This window comes from Astatotilapia calliptera, chromosome 9 (genome assembly GCF_900246225.1).
Source record: "Astatotilapia calliptera chromosome 9, fAstCal1.2, whole genome shotgun sequence".
Taxonomy (NCBI): Eukaryota; Metazoa; Chordata; class Actinopteri; order Cichliformes; family Cichlidae; genus Astatotilapia; species Astatotilapia calliptera.
The window spans coordinates 29,335,679-29,354,758 of NC_039310.1; the positions used below are offsets into that span (position 1 = coordinate 29,335,679).

Here is a 19,080-nt window from a genome sequence, read left to right on the forward strand (position 1 = left end):
GATTTGCTGCTGTCCTCATTCTCCTCAAGCTTTAGCTGTGAGACACGTGGCCTCACATTCGACTCCAGAATAGAGTTCAGTGGAGTTCACGGTCAACTCAGTGTCTGCAGAACAAGCCCAAACCATCAGCCCTCCACCGCTGTGCTGACAGCTGCTATGATGTGTTTGTTCTCGTCTGTCCAAACCACTTTGTTCCACAAGTCTTTTGATTTCTTCAGATGCAGCTTTGCAAACCTCAGCTGTGCTGCCATGTTCTTTGTAGAGACGGGAGCCTTTCTGCTGGGATGAACTCTAACACTTAACTGAGATCTGTAGAGTCTGACGAGTATTGCACGATCTTGTCCTTGGGGTGAATTTGCTGGGACGTCCGCTCCCAGATTGGCAGCGTGTTTTGAATGTTTTGCTCTTCTCACTGTAGAGTGACGGACTTCAGATTGTTAGCAGGCTTCCCTTAGCAGCCAGATGGGCAGCAACTGTGGCTTCTCAAAGTATATCTGAATGCTTCACACCTGCAAACTCCTGCTTTCATAGAGCTGCTCGCAGTGATGGTGATCAGTTATTCAATGCATTTGATTAGCAGCACCTGGCTCCTACTCACCCTCCTGATTCCTGTGAATGCAGTGAGGATTCTGCGTTTTAGTTTTTCTGTTTAGTACAAATATACGAACAAAAGATTTGCATTTATTTAATATTAAAAGCTGTTATATTCAGTCACACTGTTTACATGTCTGAGGCTTTTATTGTGAAAATTAAAACAAAATTAAAGCCTTCTTCGTGATTTTCACACAAAAACAAACTTACTCAGGCTGCACTCTGTGCTGTATCTCAGCGGCTGCAATGCATCATGGTCTATTAAAGCTAAAGTGGGTGCAGAAATTGATCTCCTGCCTCCTGTAATGGCTGAATTTTGAGTAGAGGATAAATGCAAAGTCACCTCCGTGTATTAATGGATGTTTACTTTAGGACTTTTTCCGCTGCCAGAAATGTTTATGGACGTCGGTCTGCACATCCATCAATAACCTGAAGCGTGCTACGGAACAAGCTATTAAAATAGCAGAACTTCACTTACCAAAACTGGAAGATAAACATCTCGGATGGCCTGTAAAGCTCAGTAATCCATATCATATGTCAGATGATGCTTTAAAAGTGCTCCAAAAGGCACCAAACAGTTGAAAGGCCCGGCTTATTGACCTCGATTAGTTGGAGGTGATGCAGAGCAGACAACCGTCCCCTAAAGCTGCCCCTGCTGGGATGCAGTCAAAATAGCCTCAGCTCCAACGCCAGTGTCCAGATAGTTGAGTTATAAATAAACTCATCGAGACCAAAGCAGTTAATCTATCCGACTGTAAACATGTTTATTTCTGCTGTAAATTTGGACATTTCAACATGGGAGCCTATGGAGACTGACTCAGGTTTGGAGCCTCAAGTGGCCACTAGAGGAACTGCAGTTTTCATTTTGCAGCTTTTTGGCTGCTATTTGGTAGAAATGGAGTATTTTTAGAGCTGTTTAACTTACAGCCAAGAATTACTGACCTCTGACCTCTTCAGACCTTAGTAATTATACCGAACTTCAATCCGTGTGTGTGTTTCAGGATGACGTCCCGATTAAGGAGATCAGCATCACTCACCACGTGAAGGAAGGGTCGGAAAAGGCCGACCCTCGGCAGTTCGAGCTGCGCAAAGTCCTGGGACAGGGCTCGTTTGGAAAGGTGCGTATGTGTGTGTTTTCATGGACTTATCATTGTGTGTGTGGGCGGGGCGGGGGGGTAAAGTGTCAGTTTTACTTCCACTCAATTCTCCTGTAACGTTTCCCTCGTGCCAGTGTTTGAGAGTGAGTTGCTATGGTGATGGCAGGCTGAGGGCCCTTCACTCTCGCACTCAGTATCATCGTCTTTATGAAAGAGCAATTAGCCTCCTGCTTGGGCTGCGAGTGTGTGTGTGTGTTTATGTTAATCTTCATGAGTGCGACCTGGATAATGGGAACAACCCAAACAAACTCTCATCCTCACACAGAAACAAACGACACTCACAGTGTGCATAACGACATCCAGCACTTACATTTAATCAGTAAAGATGATTTATTATTATTTCTGTGTGTGTGTGTGTGTGTGTGTGTGTGTGTGTGTGTGTGTGTGTGTGTGTGTGTGTGTGTGTGTGTGTGTGTGTGTGTGTAGGTGTTTCTGGTGAGGAAGATGACAGGACCGGACGCTGGTCAGCTGTACGCCATGAAGGTGTTGAAGAAAGCCACACTGAAAGGTAGAAACAGCAGAGCCATTAAACACTAAAACCAGCAACAACACCATGGACTGTGTTTGTATATAAAAGATGGCCACGCCCACCACTTTGTCTCAAAATGCTCCAAAAGGCAATAAAACTGTCATGGAGTGTGGATGGAGCGGACTTGAAATCAGAAAGAGACAGTGAATTTGTTTACAGTGCAAAATAATAACAGTTCAGTGTGGAGTCCTTTGGCCGCGGCGCCCCGTGGTGAATTCTCCCGGCTCCCGAAAGTGCAGTTTGGCGATGTGAAGGCAGGCGACACTCCGTGCATTCATTCCCCGCTCGTGATTCAGCTCCCGTGTTTTCCTCTCCACTTCCTGGTGCGAAAGACAAAAAAGAGTGAGAAGCTTTCCGAGATTAGAAACAACACACCATCTAAACTGTCTAATGATCCAGCGCTGACTGAAGCCTGGTCACAGCGTTAAATACATCGGCGTCAGACAGTAATAATTCACCGCAGCTGGTGTGTTGATTAATCGCCGGTGTGGAGAAAACTCAGAGCGGAGCTACTTCCGGTCGGCGCTTCCGCCTCCGGGGGAGTGCGGCTCCATCAAAATAAAAACACACAAATGAGTAGGTCGCCCGGCAGGTTGCATTCACTGCATTTTAGAGCGATGAGTAAATTCACTCCCGCACAGATGTAATGAAGGGAACAAATATGCTTAGATATCAAAACAGTTCTTGTAGCTGGCTGGTTACGCCTGGAGACCGAGATTGGTTGCAAAGTTCGCTTTGGTTGCTGGCAGATCGGCACAGTCTGTACTTTGTATGGAAGATTCAGCTAAAGTTTATTTATATAGCATCAAATCACAACAACAGTCTCCACGAGGTGCTTTGTATTATAAGATAAACACAATATAACAGAGAAAACTCACCTGGTGACAGTGGGAAGGAAAAACTCCTTCAGAGAGCTGCAGACGACTCTTGCCTTCAAAGTAAAAGTTGTGCCTTGAAAAGTCACTTAAACACATTAAACGTTAACGCTCAGCACTTTTTATCCTTTTATTCATTTCTAAGTTAATTTAGCTCCATTTAAAAATTAATTTAGGAAGCTAATGTGCAGAGAGAGAGAACCGAAATAAGTTCTTTAAATGAGCTTTGACTCAAGTCAGACGCCATCTGCTGCTCCTTTGTTTAGCATCCTCTTCTTTCTTACTCATTTCTCTTTCCCCTTCTTATTTTTCTCTTTCGTGCTGCATATTTTCTTCACTCTTCTCCGTGACCCAGTTACTCCTTTGCAGCCAAAACAGAAACCGAACAACGGAGGCCGCGATTGATCTGCTGATTCTGTGTTTTCTGCTCTGTGTGCGTTTCCAGTGCGTGACCGGGTCAGGACGAAGATGGAGAGAGACATCCTGGTGGAGGTCAACCATCCCTTCATCGTCAAACTGCACTACGGTGAGTCAGCCAATAGCAGAGCTCTGTGAAGAGGAGTCACCGGCCAATCGGAGCTCGTCTTTGAGCTTTTTAAATACTAACTCAGTTTGCTTTCGACCTCCAGCATTTCAGACGGAGGGGAAGCTCTACCTGATCCTGGATTTTCTCCGAGGAGGCGACCTCTTCACTCGTCTCTCTAAGGAGGTAACAGCAGTTTAAACCAACACAAACAGCGGGTATAGAAAGTGCCCAGCATTTCTAATCGCTATTTAAATCAGTGCATGGTGGTCCTGCACCCGTCTGAGCTGTCAGCTGCTGAAAAATAAGCCCATCCATCCATTTTCTTAACCAACTATTCAAATCGGGTCGAATGTGTGCTGGAGCCGATAGATACATATATGATAGAATAAACTAAACCCTAAAAAGTCCGAATAAGAAATTAAAAAAAGCAAGCTGAAGAAGAAAAGACTCAGGCTTTTCATTTGTCCTGCACTTACAGCATGACTGCTGCTGTTTAAGGCTACATGGTCAAATCTGGACCTGCAGTGATTAAAAAAACACACCTGTGTTTCAGGTAATGTTCACAGAGGAAGACGTGAAGTTCTACCTGGCGGAGCTCGCGCTGGCCCTCGATCACCTCCACGGGCTCGGCATCATTTACAGAGACCTCAAACCTGAGAAGTATGCACACACACACACACACACACACACACACACACACACACACACACACACACACAGCCTCATGCATGTAAACAAAGCAGCGTGCAGCGTCCCGGCAGGACGATTAGGTCAGCTGCCAGGTTTCCCTCGTGGAGATCTCTAATGCAGTTAGCAAAATGGCTTTTCCAGGCCACTAATGTCTGTGTTTACGTTCAAGTCAACTCTGTTTTATTTAAACAGCACATTTAAAACGACTAGAGTTGGCCCCGTCTGTGGAGGCAGAGAAATGCAACAGAATCGATTTTAAGACTGTCAGCTGTTCTGTTATTTGGAGGCAATAACAGAAACGCCTGCTCACCTTTGGTCTTCAGGTTAGGGGCTGTGAGCTGATCGCAGAGAGCTGGAGATCCTGACGCAGGGCTTTAAACACAAGTAGTAAAACTTTTAAATGGCAGTGCAGTTGAGCTCAGACTGCAGCGACGTCTTGTGTTTACTTTGTCGGGCAGCTGAGCCTGTGAGTCAGAGAGAGTGCAGCTGGACCATCAGAGCTACAGAAGTCTAACGGAGAGGTGATGAAGGTGAACCATCACAGCAGAGGTCAGGGAAAGTGCAAAGTTAGCAGGAATAGTCCTTTAACCAGGGGTGTCAAACATAAGGCCCGGGGGCCAGAATCGGCCCAACAAAGACTCCAGTGCGGCCCAGCGGACGGCTTTGGAAAATGTGAACGTGGGGCATAAATGTTGGACTTTGAACTGTAGCTTCATACGTTTTACAGCTTTTCCTGCTGATAACGACTTCCACCTCCCATGGCCAGTCATACCAGAGTCATTAACCCATTATCAGAATCAGAATCAGAATCAGAATACTTTATTGATCCCTGGGGGAAATTATTTTTTGTTACAGTGCTCCATTTTAAACCAACATTAAGACAAGACAGACAATACGCTAACTAAGAATAGTACAATATATACATATATATACATACATACATACATACATACATAAATAAGTCACTTATAAATAAATATTTGGAAAAGAAACATGTGTAGCTGTTGCAGTAAACAGTGTGTTAAGTGGATGCGTTGTACAGGGAGATGGCCACAGGCAGGAATGATTTCCTGTGTCGTTCAGTGGTGCTTTTCGGTAATCTCAGTCTCTCACTGAACGAGCTCCTGTGACTGACCAACTGTACCATAGTTTGGCAGGCTTGCCTCTTTACATGACTGTAACTCTGCTACTGTTTGTTCAAAACAAAGAAGAAAAACTGTTAAATCCGAGTTACCTTCTCTGCAGGGTACACGTTCTTTCTTACAATGTGTCGTGCTGGCAGGTTTCTTTCATTTCTTCATCATGTAGAAAAACTGAGGCATAATGTTGGAAGTTCTTTTTTACAAATCTCAGGGAATACTTGTGTAATTAAACTTCTTTACACGGACATGAAGGCTGTGCGTGTGCCCACGATGTGAAGTGAGTTTGACGTCCCTGCTTTCAAACAAGCCTCCATGCTATAATTTAATGACGTGCCATTATGGGGAGCTGCTGTCTGCCCCACAAATCTTTAAGTCTGGTCTCCAGAATCTTGCCTGTGAAAGCTCAGTCATGACATGAAGGCTGTAAGTGCACAATCACACTGAGTAATGCAGCATTTGAAACAGTCTTCTGTTGTTTCAGCATCCTGCTCGATGAGGAGGGACACATCAAGCTGACCGGTGCGTAACCTTACACCTTTTTCTGTTTCCTCACGCGTACCCCTGCCGCTGTGCACAGATACTTACTGCTGCTTTCTCTGTGTTTTTATCATGCAAAGCTGGCACTCATCTTTGTACATGTGTGTGCGTTTGTGTGCTCAGACTTCGGCCTCAGCAAGGAGTCGATAGACCACGAGAACAAGGCCTACTCTTTCTGCGGCACGGTGGAGTACATGGCTCCAGAGGTGGTGAACAGGCGAGGACACACGCACAGCGCCGACTGGTGGTCGTACGGCGTTCTCATGGTGAGAGTCCCAAATAATCCGATTGCAATAAATCTTATCGCACTCATTGTGTCGTATCAGCAGTCCTGCGGTCTCAGGTGAGCTGTAATGAGGTTTTCTCCTGGCAGCTCAAATTATTTGGAGCTGTTTGCAAGCTGATAACATTTTTAAATCCTCCGTGGTTCCCACGTAAACATTGTTGCACAAAAAGTCACAAATTACATTTAAATTTGTGTTAGTACAGCTCAAAAGCCCCGACATTTATGAGGAGGTAAACATCCATCCATCTGTTTTCTGCCACTTATCAGTTACAGCAGAGAAGCTCCTGCTCCCTGGCTTCTTTTCCTGGCTCTTCTCAGAGGGACACTGAGGCTTTCTGAAGCCAGCTGAGAGATTTGTTCTCTCTGGCATGCCTGGGTCTGCTTTGGGGCCTCCTCTCAGTTAGGCAAGCTTGAAAAACCTCAAAAGGAAGGCGTCCAGAAGGCATCCTTATCAGATGCACAAACCACCTCAGCTGGGTCCTTTTGACATGAAGGATGTCGGAGCTCCTCAGCCAGTCTTAACCCAGACCCCCCACAGAGGAAGCTCGTTTCTGCGGCTTCTTTTCTTTGGGTTACCACACGCAGCTTAAGTATAAAACACAGCAACTTTAGAACCGATAAGATATTTAAGATTTACTATAGTGATATATCGGACAATAGTTCACAGCTTTAACAAGCCAACGAGCAAGTTTGATCCCAGGAGGTCAGGTGGTTGTAGTTTGTGGCAGGGAAGCTGCAGAGTGCCCCCTGGTGGACAAACTGTGCACCACAACACTCAAAAGATGGCTGAAGGATGTTTCTCTCTTCTTTACGTCTGTAGTTGTCATTTATTTATTATATGCCATTATAAATGTCGATACCAGATGATGTCAGCTCGGTCGGGTAGATACGTTGATGTTTCCACAGATATTTGTAAAGAGACGATTTTTTTCTAACTTTGGTTCTGTACTTAAACACAATGAATTTTAAATTAAACGAATCGGTTAAAGTTCAGACTTCCAGCTTTACTTCAGCGGGCTGAAGAAAAAGATTTCATTTATAATATATTAAAGAATTTATAATGCAGAGTAAATGGACGAGTTAAAGAACTGAAAACGAAATGTTCATTTCTAATACTTGGTTGAAAACCCTTTGCTGGTAATGACAGCCTGACGTGTTGGACTCATGGACATCACCAGATGCTGGGTTTCCTGGATGTGAGCAGACAGTATGCCTCTTCTGTCCTGTGTCACATCATCAATGAACACCAGTGTCCCAGTGACGCTGGCAGCCATGCAAGTCAGAGCCTTCACAGTGCAGATGATGTGGTATGCTAGTAGAAGGTACAATCTGGCTTTTGTGTTCCTGAGGTTGTGAGTGGCTTGCACCTGTAGACGGAGGAGGAGTTTCTCTTCACCATGGAAACGATTCTGCGATCATCCACCACTGTCCTCCACCAGCTCTTTTTGCGCTGTCGAGTGCACCAGTGCTTTCTTTCTTTGTAGATTTTGATATTGTAGCAATTTCTCAGATGAGTTTTTTCTGCCTTCGCAGCTTAAGGATGGCTTGACCACATGTTGTCTGTTCATAGCAAAATCTTCCAAATGCAAGCACCACACCTCAAATCAACTCCAGGCCTTTTATCTGCTTAATTGAAATGACATAACGAAGGAATTGCCCACACCTGCCCATGAAATAGCCTTTGAGTGAAGTGTCCAATTACTTTTGGCCCCTTTAAAAACAGGGTGGCACATGTTAAGGAGTTGAAACTCCTAAACCTTCATCCAGGTTGAATGTGGACACTCTGAAATGAAAGTTGAGTCTACACATTATACTCATGTCCACAATAAAACTAAGTTTCAATAAACAGGTAACAAAAACCTAACTGTATATGTACTGGATGCAGAAAGTGAGTTTTTTGCTGATCCTGAGGCCAAAGAGGTGAGAAAACATGGGCTGTGTTCACAGGAACAGACCATGAGACAAAGAGGAGGGCGTGACTCTTAGATTAACGAATACACACAGGCGCACATAATCAAACTGATTTTCAGTGGTTATTCTTTATTTTGAGCCGTATGCTGGATGTTTTATCAGTAAAATGTCAACAGAACTTGAGGACTATTAAGTATAAAAGTATCTTAAGCTTCCTGTTTTCTGATCATATTGCACATTGTTATATCAGATCTGTCCTAAAAACTCATTAATTAATAAGCGTGATGGTGTCCTGTTCTCTCACAGTTTGAGATGCTGACGGGAACGCTGCCGTTTCAAGGAAAAGACCGGAAAGAGACGATGACCATGATCCTCAAGTAAGACACCTTACACTCCTCTCCGATCCCCACCCTGCAGCTTTTATTTGAGCTCCCTGTACATCCGAGAAGAGACGGAGAGAGAGAGAGAAAGTACAAGGCGAGTCAGCCCAGGGGAGGATTTTTATTAGAGGAGACAGAGTGCAGCACTCAGGAGGAAGAGGAGGATGAGGACTGGATGGACTGAGATCATCTCAGAATGTGCTGATAGCTCTTCATAAAAGAGAGAAAATAATCATGTTGCAGTCGGTGAGAATTAAAGGAAATATTAACCCCTCCTTCTTCCTCTCTCGCTCTCTTTTGACTCTCGGTATCCGCCCGGGGGGAAAGCTGCTGAGCAGACTCTGCAGAGTGCTGAGTGTGCTTCCTGTGTCACATCGACATGTTTCTGTCTAGTCTTTCAGATGCTGGGTACACAATATAGAGCATTCGATATGTTTCTCTCTCCGTTTCATCCCCCCTGCTGCCTTTCTCTGTGTCCATCACAGGGCCAAGCTGGGAATGCCGCAGTTTCTCAGCTCCGAAGCTCAGAGTCTCCTCAGGAACCTTTTCAAGCGAAACCCCGGCAACAGATTAGGTAAAACCTGCACACACGAGGCACGTTGAGAGGGTGTTCAATGGGTTTGTGGTTATGGAAGCATTTTCTTAGAATATTCTTCTAAAGTTTATTTATTAAAGCACCCAGTGAGATTAAATAATGACAAAAATGGGAGTTCTCAGTTTTGAGCTCTCTGTAATCCTGGAGATACTTCCAGCAGATTTTCAGTTACAAGTCTACCTGTTTAATCACCCCATGTGACCCTGAGCTGGCGCCCTGTGTCACCCTCTTTGCCAGTGAATTCGCTGCCCCTCCTCGTCACACATCCAAACCACCTCAGCCTCATTTCTAATCCCGTCCGTCCTCGTCACTCATAAATAAAATCTGAGCACCTCCAGCTCTGCCAGCTGTCTTTTTGTCAGTTACATCACAGCCCCGTTCTGAGCCCAGTTTGAGCTTCGGCAGGTGTCTCGACCGTGTCTGCATGCATAAATGCACCGTTTAGTTGTTGCCATGTGATTGGCTGATTAAGATGCTTAGTACTGCTTAATAATTACAATCCAGCGATTGAGCCGTGGCTTTTGAGGCTCTCGACATGCCGTGCTACACGTGTCACATGCTCGGCAGGTGGGAATGTTTCGAGCTGCCTTCACCGCTGAGGGCACCAAACACAACCCGAGGGCCCCCGGAAGCCACAGGTTCATATTTACTGCATGCAACACCTGCATCTGTTACGCTGTGTAATTCACACAGCGTAACATTCAGCCCTTTATGGTGTTAGTGTTTTTCTGTGGAGATTAGCTCCAAACAAAGTCTCCGCGGGTCTCGTGCAGCCTGTGGAAATGTGATTACAGCAGCATCGGCCTCACTGTCGGTGCGGTGTTTGTTTTAGGAGCTGGGCCGGATGGAGTGGAGGAGATCAAGAGGCATCATTTCTTCAGCACCATCGACTGGAATGTCAGTTTCTCCTTTATTGAAAAATCTGCTTTAATGATGACAGAGTCGTCTTTGGTTATGATTCTGTCTTTCAGTGTGTTTCCTTGTCCCTCATATTTCCTCTCGCTGCAGAAGCTGTACCGCAGAGAACTCCACCCTCCTTTCAAGCCAGCAGCGGGGCGACCTGACGACACTTTCTATTTTGATCCAGAGTTCACAGCTAAAACACCCAGAGGTACAGGCTGTCACTCTACCTCCTCCTCCTGCCCTTCACACTGTGCAGAGCTGAACCGCATTGCCGTATTAACAGCTGTTTCTCTGTGTGAACCAGACTCGCCGGGGGTCCCGCCGAGCGCCAACGCCCATCAGCTGTTCAGAGGGTTCAGCTTTGTGGCCATAACGGAGGAGGAGACGCAGCCACTACCCAATGCTATTGTACAGGTACAGGCAAACGCCTCAGAGGCAGAAATAATCCAATTAACTGGGCTAACCCTCAGTGGACGGAGGCGACGAGCACAGCACGCGGGGCTGTCTTCACACTCCACCCTGGAAAATTTCATTCACACATTTGCTTTCCCGAGGTTTCACTCCTGCACCTCCTTCCTTTCTGGTACATCGTACCTTTATCACCAGCAGTAGATTAGGTCATGGATGAGTCATTTTTTAAGTGCTTTCAATGAAACAAGAACATTTTCCAAAATCTCCTGAGAAACGCATCCAGACGCCACATCTCTGCACTCTCACATCTCTTGTAATTAGTCTGTTTTTCACCTCAAAATAACAATAATCATCTAATATAAGGATTAATAATCATAGCATCAGTGTAAGGACTCACTAATGTGAGCAGGTTCCTGGGGGTGAAACTGTTTGTAATTAACGCGTAACGCACAGCATGAGCACGAGTGCCGCCGCCGCCGTGGGGCAGAGGTCTCAATCAGGCCCGAGTCGTTGGTTATGAGGACTCACATCTGTTTACATTTTTTTCATGTGCAGCAACTTCACAGAAGCACGTCCCAGTTCGCAGACGCCTACGAGATCAAAGAGGACATCGGCGTCGGCTCCTACTCCATCTGCAAGCGCTGCGTACACAAAGGAACCGGCATGGAGTACGCAGTGAAGGTGAACGCGCACAGCAGCTCAACATCTGCTTTTGTGTTTTTAATACACGCAGGGCGACGGCAGGTTTCTGGAAAGAAGCTGATGATGCACTGAAACGTTCTGAAAGATGATTTCTATCACAGATGTGCAGATATTTATCGATTCTTCATATTTCTATGACCATGTGAACGTGGTTGAGCTTTTAGCTGTTTTAGTTTCGTTCCGTTTGCCGTCTCTGACGCTCACAGTTTACTGTGTCGGTATTGTTGACATTTAAGGAGTAAATTCGTTTGAAACAGCTTAAAATGTCCGGTAATTATACAAACGCCGCTCGTTTGAAAAACGACAGTAAATTACGAGGACGTAACAGATCTCAGCTCCAAACTAAAAGTTGGCTTCAGATTTTGTTGTGCTGCTGGTTTGGAGACATTTCAGGATATTCAAATACTGTTGCTGTTGGTGATAATCTGCATATTTGTCAAAAATGTGAATAAATTAACATAATTGACACTGTTTTTCTGATTTAATGCCACGATAAGTGATGCATTATCTAAGTAGAAACCGTTGTCATCCAGTCCTGTAAAAACTAAGTACGCTCCATAATTCAGTGGCTTGTAAAAGCAGCAATAACTTGAAGCACATTTTTCTGTATGACAGAAATTATGGCTGTGGAGGAACGTAGCCCACTCTTCTCTGCAGCACTGCTTCAGTTCATTGAGCTTTGCAGACATCCGTGTATGCACAGCTGTCTGGATGCCTGGGATCATCGTACTGTTGCATGATCCAATTTGATGTTGATCAGACTAGAGTAGAAAAGCCAGCCTGACACCTGCCAAAGTTCCTGCTTTTATATTGCTGATGATCGAGCACCTGCCTGCTGCTTCCTCTCTTATTTCCTTTCCTCGGTGCGGGCGTCCTCAGTTTTTCACAGGACTCCACAATCCTGCTGAAACTTTGTGTCAGCGTGTGGGATTTAAAAGATCTTAAACTTTAAAAAACTTGCAATAAAAACACTTTATATTCAAAGCACTGTCTCTGTGGCAGATTATCAACAAGTCCAAGAGAGACCCGACGGAGGAGGTGGAGATCCTGCTGAGATACGGGCAGCACCCCAACATCATCACCCTCAAAGACGTGAGTCACTCCCAGCAGAGTTTTGAATTGCTCTAAATCTGCTGCTAAACTTAACCAGGCTCTTCAGTCTCATGGTTATTTTCTTATTTAACGTTATTTAACAAGTGCAGCTCCCCCATCAAGCCCAAAGGTATCCTGACATATTTATAAATATATTGTTTCATACTTAAAGAACCACGTCTACACCAACATTTGATATTAAGCATCACATCAGTTATAGGAACACAAAGCATCAGTGTTGTTGCTATCGTGACACCAACGATGATTTAAAGGTGCTCAGTGTGTCGTCCTGTGTTCAAGAATAGTTTGAAGCCGTGCAGGATTTCTTTACGCAATCAGCAGATGTGAAGAAACACCTGTAATGAATCTAGGCTGGGCTGTAAGTTCATGCAATGCCAGTTTGTACCAGAAGGTGGAGCAGTGAGTCACCTGTAAGCTGTTAGGACAAGCTGCCCCCTGCTGGTGAACATTTTGGTTAAAGTTGCACAGGTTAAGTACAAGAGTTTAACTTTAAACTCTTATTGTGAAAATCACCCTCAGCCTGTGTTAACATGGAGTGAAGCTGCCGCGTGACTCATCCAGGGTCACTTTCCCACCCCTGGGCTCGACCTGAATATCCGGCGAGCTTTTCCAAGTCGCTGTCGGACAAACAAAAATAATAATTTGCTTGCTGTGATGCTAATGATTTCATTTTTTCTGTGACTCACTGCTAATTAGAGTTAAAAATATCGTCCTGATGATGCTGCTGGGTGAAAATGCCCCCGCTTGCATTTGATCCAGTAACTAATGATGGTTTCATCTAAATTGATGGTTTTCCACTTGAAACAGCAGTGAGGCACTTATAAACGTCTAGTTCCGCATTTTTGTTTTTGCTTTTAATTTTAAGAGCTGAATAAATAAATTCACAGGCGATTTCTGTGACTAAATCGCTGCCGACTTACGTGTGGGTCGGTTTATTTTCGTGTCGTAGGTGTATGACGACGGCCGGTCGGTGTTCCTGGTGACGGAGCTGATGAAGGGAGGCGAGCTGCTGGACAAAATCCTCCGTCAGAAGTTTTTCTCTGAGCGGGAAGCCAGCGCTGTTCTCTACACCATCACCAAGACCGTGGAGTACCTGCATGTGCAAGGGGTGCGTTTCTCCAGAGGCCTTTAGGAGCAGCGGTAAAACAAAGAGATGGACACAAAATGTTCGAGCTCGTCTTTCTGTGGAGATGTGCTGCTGTTCGGCTGTGACAGATGAGATGAGAGCCGCTGTATCAAATTAAAAAGGTTCTTTATGAGTTGGGACTTGGTCACTTTAAGTCCCATTTGATACAAAATGATGTTAATCCAGTAAATTAAAGCCCCGTTAGAGCTAAAGAGGAGGATAAAGCAGGCTGTGACAAGCTGCTAACATACGAGCGTGCAGTGTCCACTGCACGACAGAAGAAACTGATTTAAATATGAAATAAGCCCATTTTTCCATCATGCAACAATCAAAAAGTACAAATAAAGAATGGCAGTAAAGTAATAAATGGTTACTAATCCTTTGATGTGGTAGCAAAGCTCTTTCTGTCCATGTCTTCAGTAGGTTTAGTCAATTTTGTATAATAGCTGCGATCCAGCAGACATGCGTTCGAGGTGAAGAGAGAGAAAGCTGATGTAGTCGACCTCCGTGACTCTGTCGCCCTGCTGGGTTTGCAGGTGGTGCACAGAGACCTGAAGCCCAGTAACATCCTGTATGTGGACGAGAGCGGGAACGCCGAGTCCATCAGGATCTGCGACTTTGGCTTCGCCAAGCAGCTGAGAGCGGAGAACGGCCTGCTCATGACGCCGTGTTACACCGCCAACTTCGTCGCCCCCGAGGTACGTCGGGGTTCCTCCTTCCTTTATTTTTTCACCATTTTGCTTTATTTCCTGTCATCATCGTGCGTGCTCTGTAGGACACCACAGATTTGCCATTTTAGCATCTTTTTACTTAAACTTTCACTTTCGTGAGGTTCAGAATTCCTTCCCATATTTTGTCTGATGCCGTTATTTAACACATTTAAAACAAACGTTGAACAAAAGAAAAGTCAAAAGTCTCCCATCAAAGTGCAGCTCCGTCAGGTGCCCCTCAGCTCGAGGACAGCAAACTTTCCGAGGACAGACGGGACCGGAGCGCGCTGATTAATTCACAGCCTTCGGTTGTGTGAACAGACTAATGTTTTGACACTCCTGCGTCTTCCTCACAGTCAGCTGTTGTCCTCTAAAAACTGAACAAGTGTTCAAAAACGATCGACTGTTTCTGCTGACACTGTTCAACTGAAAGATCTCTAAATATTTATCAACTTATCTGCTGCTACATGCAAACTAACCTGTTTACCTGAGGAATAATCACCTGTGCACAACACCAGCCAGTCTATTGTTTCTCTTAGAGCTGTTACAGTATCAGAGTTTTGCAATTAAAGCTGAAATACTGACACTCAGTCATCAAAATACTGATGGACAATGCAAATGCTGCAAAATGCTCATTTCCTGTTGCCACCAGGTGGCGCTGTGTCTCTCAGTCAGTATTGGCACGAAGGCGCCTGGACTCTCGTCACAGGTTTGGTTAAACTTCTTCTGCTGTAGCGAAACATCGAAATTCACCGTGTCATCACGGAGGCGCCCTTTAACAAAAACTCAAATGCTTCACAATTTAGCATCAAGAAGGTCGTCAGATTAAACGAGCAGAAGAAGATGCGCTGAATCCAAAATACTCAGGTTGTTTTGTGGTTCAGGAAGTCTGGACGTCACATGACAACATGCAAGATCCACAGTGTATAAAATATTTGTTAGCTAGCTTCCTGCTCCATAAAATTAATGAGATCAAATAGATTCTTTTGACGGCTTCTTCCTTTTTTTTTACACGACTCTCCATATGAACACTTAACAGTGATTCTTTTGCTGTCTGCACCTGTTTGCACCTGTGCGTCATCGCTGTGTAACTAAGCCTGAACCAAACAGTCCTTCAGAGACAAAGCATGTTCAGGCAGCCCTGATTATACAGCTGCCAAGTGTAGGGAATATAAATATATGTGTGAGAGGTGTAATCTTGATCATTTGGAGGGTGCTGACGCTCTTTTTGTTGCAGAGAAAGGAGAAGGCAGGACGTTACTTTTGCTTGAAGCTGGTGTTTTCTGTCCTGGCAGGTGTTGAAGAAGCAGGGTTATGACGCAGCCTGTGACATCTGGAGTCTCGGAGTCCTGCTCTACACGATGCTAACAGGGTAACAGAGACTTTACTCTTCGCTTCTAAGAAACTTAATTTAACAAAAGAAACTTCTTACTTTTTCTTTACCTGACATCAGTTTGTCAAAGATGCTTCTTTGTTACAAAAAGTAAAAGAAACGCCAACAATGATGGTTCATGGTCATCAGGCGGTTTGCTAACCACAGCTGGTTGATGGTGAGCTGGTGGTATTTCCTGATGAGCCGCGGTCTGAAAGGACTCACTGAGAAGGCAAAATGAAATTCCTTATGAAACAAATGTCGTCAAGGCAACGAGTGATGATCTCACATTGAAATAATTGATGTGTTTACACTGTCTGTGTGAAGTTAATGCCTGTTCTTTCATAGTTTTGGTGCCTGTTTGCAGGTCTTACACTTCCTGCATATCAGCCCCTTTGCTCTGTCCTTCCAGTTTCACTCCATTTGCTAACGGTCCAGAGGACACCCCGGAGGAAATTTTGGCTCGGATCGGCAGCGGGAAGTTCTCTCTCAGCGGAGGATACTGGAACTCTGTCTCAACTGAAGCTAAGGTGAGGCCTGTTTCCTAACAAACACACAGCAAAGTAGCTCCGATTGAAGTGAGCCGCTCACCGTCTCTCTGTGATCGCCACGGTGACCCGGAGTTCAGTTGTAACCTCTGACCCTTTAGGACCTGGTGTCTAAGATGCTGCACGTCGACCCCCACCAGCGGCTGACAGCGGGGCAGGTCCTCAGACACCCGTGGGTGACGCACAGAGACCAGCTACCCAAATACACCCTCAACAGACAGGACGCACCACTCCTCGTCAAGGTAACCATCCATCCATCCATCCATCCATCCATCTCCATCATCCGTCAGTGGTTGATTGATTAATCAGTTTGTATTCTGGCTCCTCCTACAGGGTGCAATGGCGGCCACCTACTCTGCCCTTAACAGGAATGTCCCCCCGGTCCTAGAGCCTGTGGGCTGCTCCACTCTGGCCCAGCGGCGGGGGTTGAAGAAGATCACTTCCACCGCTCTGTGACCTCCTCTTTCTCCTCCGCCTCCTTCTTTTCTTCCTCCTCCCGTCAACTCTGACCTCGATCTGACCTCCGCCGGACCTTCCCTCTCCCTCACTTCGGTCCGGCGGGACAGACTACTGATGGACCTGGGAACCGCTAACGCCAAATAGGAGCACAGAGGCCGCCCCCCTCCCTCCTCGATCTCTCCTTCACCTCTGCGGGCTCTTCTGATTGGATCTCTTCTGCTGTCTTACCGTAGAGTCTCAGCTTTAGCATCACTGTTCAGCAGCCGGACTCAGCTGTCGAGAGAACCTTAAAGGGCGAGCCCTACGTTTCTCTTCTCTTTTTGCTTTGGACAATCAGCGCTAGCTCGCAGGCCCAGAGGGCGAGTGCGCGTCAGGAAGATAAAAGTACTGTATTTATTTACTCCAGACGGGGGAAATCATAGGAACAAAGTAATGTAAGGTATGCATTTAAAGAGCTAGAGTCTTTGTTATCATACTGTGGTCATGGTTCTGCGTAGCTGTAGATCCTGCATCTAAGCCTCAAGTAGCCTGAGAGACGACGGCGTCTGCAGAAAAGGACAGACGGTGGGACATTCAGCCCGACGGGCGGAGCAGCCTCAGCCTCAAAATGGTTTTAAAATCCAAAAAGCTAAAGCAGCGTGTTGGGGTCACTGAAGATCAAATTACAGAGCAAAAGTCTTTTTAGCTTAAAGTCCTAAATTTATGAGTAGAAAATGACAAAATTAAGAGAAATGAAACAGCAAATGTTGATGGGAAGAATTCCAGTTTATCTGAAAAGAGTTTTGCAAATTTATTAGAAAAATAAATAAATAATTTTATGAGGGAAGAAAATGTGAAGATTAGTAAGAAAAAATGGCAAATTTACCAGAAAAAAAGAAAACACCTCTCCAGTTAATCTGAAAAAATTCCACATTTTGAAAAACAAAAATTTCATTAAATCTTCACTTTTATTGGCTCCGTGTGGCCCCAGACGAAAACATAACGCATATCCATGCTCTGTAATCACGTCACACACAGTGGCACAAACGCTGTTCTCATAAATTTGCCTTTTCTTTAAGAAAAGTGAATGAAATCGATTTTATTTAACCTTCAGTAACCTGCTGCAGCCGTCTGCAGCCTGTGTTGTTGTTGTCGGACAAACCGAAACCCGCTTTCCAGTATTTTATCTTTAATGTGCAACAACAAAGCAAAGAACAAACATCTGAGCCGTGTTCTAGTCCAGAGTGTTTGACGGTGGGCTCGTTCGATCATCCGGTCAGCAAACGTAACGACACCTCCAGATGTTTTTTCTTACTGCCAATAAATCCCATGATAAGATACTAGAATCAGTTTGTTGGGATTTGTTGACAGCAAGAAAAACATGATCGGATTTATTCTTTGAACAAACAGAGATCCAGGAAATCACGGAAGAGTGATGCAAGTGTGGAAACAACACTTGCAGCAGAAAGAGCCACTCTGTCTTTGTAACAGTATTTTTTTTGTCCAGCATCAATTTTAAGCTGCACATGTTGAGCTTTTGCTGCCCCCTGGTGGCCACAGGAGGGCTGTGCTTCTGAAACACTCCTCCCAGAGTAGTTTGTCATCAGTATAACGTCTCCTGGACACTCTGGTCTGATATTTAACACTATTGTCCTGTTATTTTACTCTTTAATCTGGTTTTTAAAGATCTTAATGTGATGAAGGGCAGTGCTCCCTCCTCCTCCTCAGGAGACTGGAGGCAAAGCTTGAGCCTATCAGCAGCTGGGATTTCAAATTTTAGCACTAAAGCTTAAATAGAAATGTAAAATATCCAAATAATTAACTTTATCTGAGCTTCTGAGCGTGATCAGAGAGCTGCTGATAAAACCCTGAAACATCAGTAAAGTCAGGTGTTTGTGCAGCAGGGCCGAGCACCTCTGCTTTAAAGCTCCTCTCTGGCTTCTCTTGTGCAGTTTTAGGATGTGCCAGTAAATTTAAAGCAGAAGAAGAGGCCACAGAAGCAGCTTTAACTCTGAGTTTTCTCCTTCTTCCTTCACAAACACAAACTAAAATGACGTGTTGCCTGCCTGTAAATGAGGCTGACAGGGGAAAAAGGCGTTTCTCGCCTCCACCGATGGTCACGCGACGTCTGTATGAGCCGGCTGATCTCCTCCTTACGTGCAGCAGAACTGTAAATACAGAACATGTCGAGCAACTCAGGTTTCTATGAATCAAGACAATTCATTTTTATACGTCCACAAGGAGGGGGTGTACATACAAATATTAAAAACAAAGCACAGAAGTGTGAGTGGAAGAAGGCGAGCGAGGCACAGAGAGGTGTTTATCAGACCTGATATGGAAACTCCAAAACCTGAATCCTTGTTTTCATCTTTGCTGATGTTTATTTTATGATTTAGAAGTCTTACATTTACTTTTCGACGTGTTTTTCTGGAGTCAAACTCTTCTGTCTCGACTGCTGTGGCGCTGTTTCTGCCAGGTGAGCTGGCGTCTGGTGCGTTTCCTGTTTTTGTGTCAGCGAATCCTTTAAAAATCTGACGA

General features: G+C 45.0%; 1 protein-coding gene across 2 annotated transcripts in view; it reads left to right on the forward strand.

Moving 5' to 3' along the window:
• Positions 1–19,080, forward strand: part of LOC113029453 (ribosomal protein S6 kinase alpha-3-like) — a 37,724-nt gene extending 18,644 nt beyond the window's left edge. For both annotated transcript variants that reach the window (XM_026180316.1, XM_026180315.1), the window contains exons 2-21: positions 1,593–1,709; positions 2,175–2,256; positions 3,598–3,678; positions 3,782–3,861; positions 4,232–4,338; positions 5,992–6,029; positions 6,171–6,313; positions 8,551–8,621; positions 9,110–9,198; positions 10,052–10,116; positions 10,228–10,330; positions 10,427–10,536; positions 11,089–11,214; positions 12,238–12,327; positions 13,298–13,456; positions 14,011–14,172; positions 15,480–15,556; positions 15,969–16,086; positions 16,206–16,346; positions 16,438–19,080. In XM_026180316.1, coding sequence (XP_026036101.1) covers positions 1,593–1,709; positions 2,175–2,256; positions 3,598–3,678; positions 3,782–3,861; positions 4,232–4,338; positions 5,992–6,029; positions 6,171–6,313; positions 8,551–8,621; positions 9,110–9,198; positions 10,052–10,116; positions 10,228–10,330; positions 10,427–10,536; positions 11,089–11,214; positions 12,238–12,327; positions 13,298–13,456; positions 14,011–14,172; positions 15,480–15,556; positions 15,969–16,086; positions 16,206–16,346; positions 16,438–16,560 — 2,082 coding nt within the window. In that variant the 3' untranslated portion in view covers positions 16,561–19,080. The remainder of the gene's footprint in view (positions 1–1,592; positions 1,710–2,174; positions 2,257–3,597; positions 3,679–3,781; positions 3,862–4,231; positions 4,339–5,991; positions 6,030–6,170; positions 6,314–8,550; positions 8,622–9,109; positions 9,199–10,051; positions 10,117–10,227; positions 10,331–10,426; positions 10,537–11,088; positions 11,215–12,237; positions 12,328–13,297; positions 13,457–14,010; positions 14,173–15,479; positions 15,557–15,968; positions 16,087–16,205; positions 16,347–16,437) is intronic.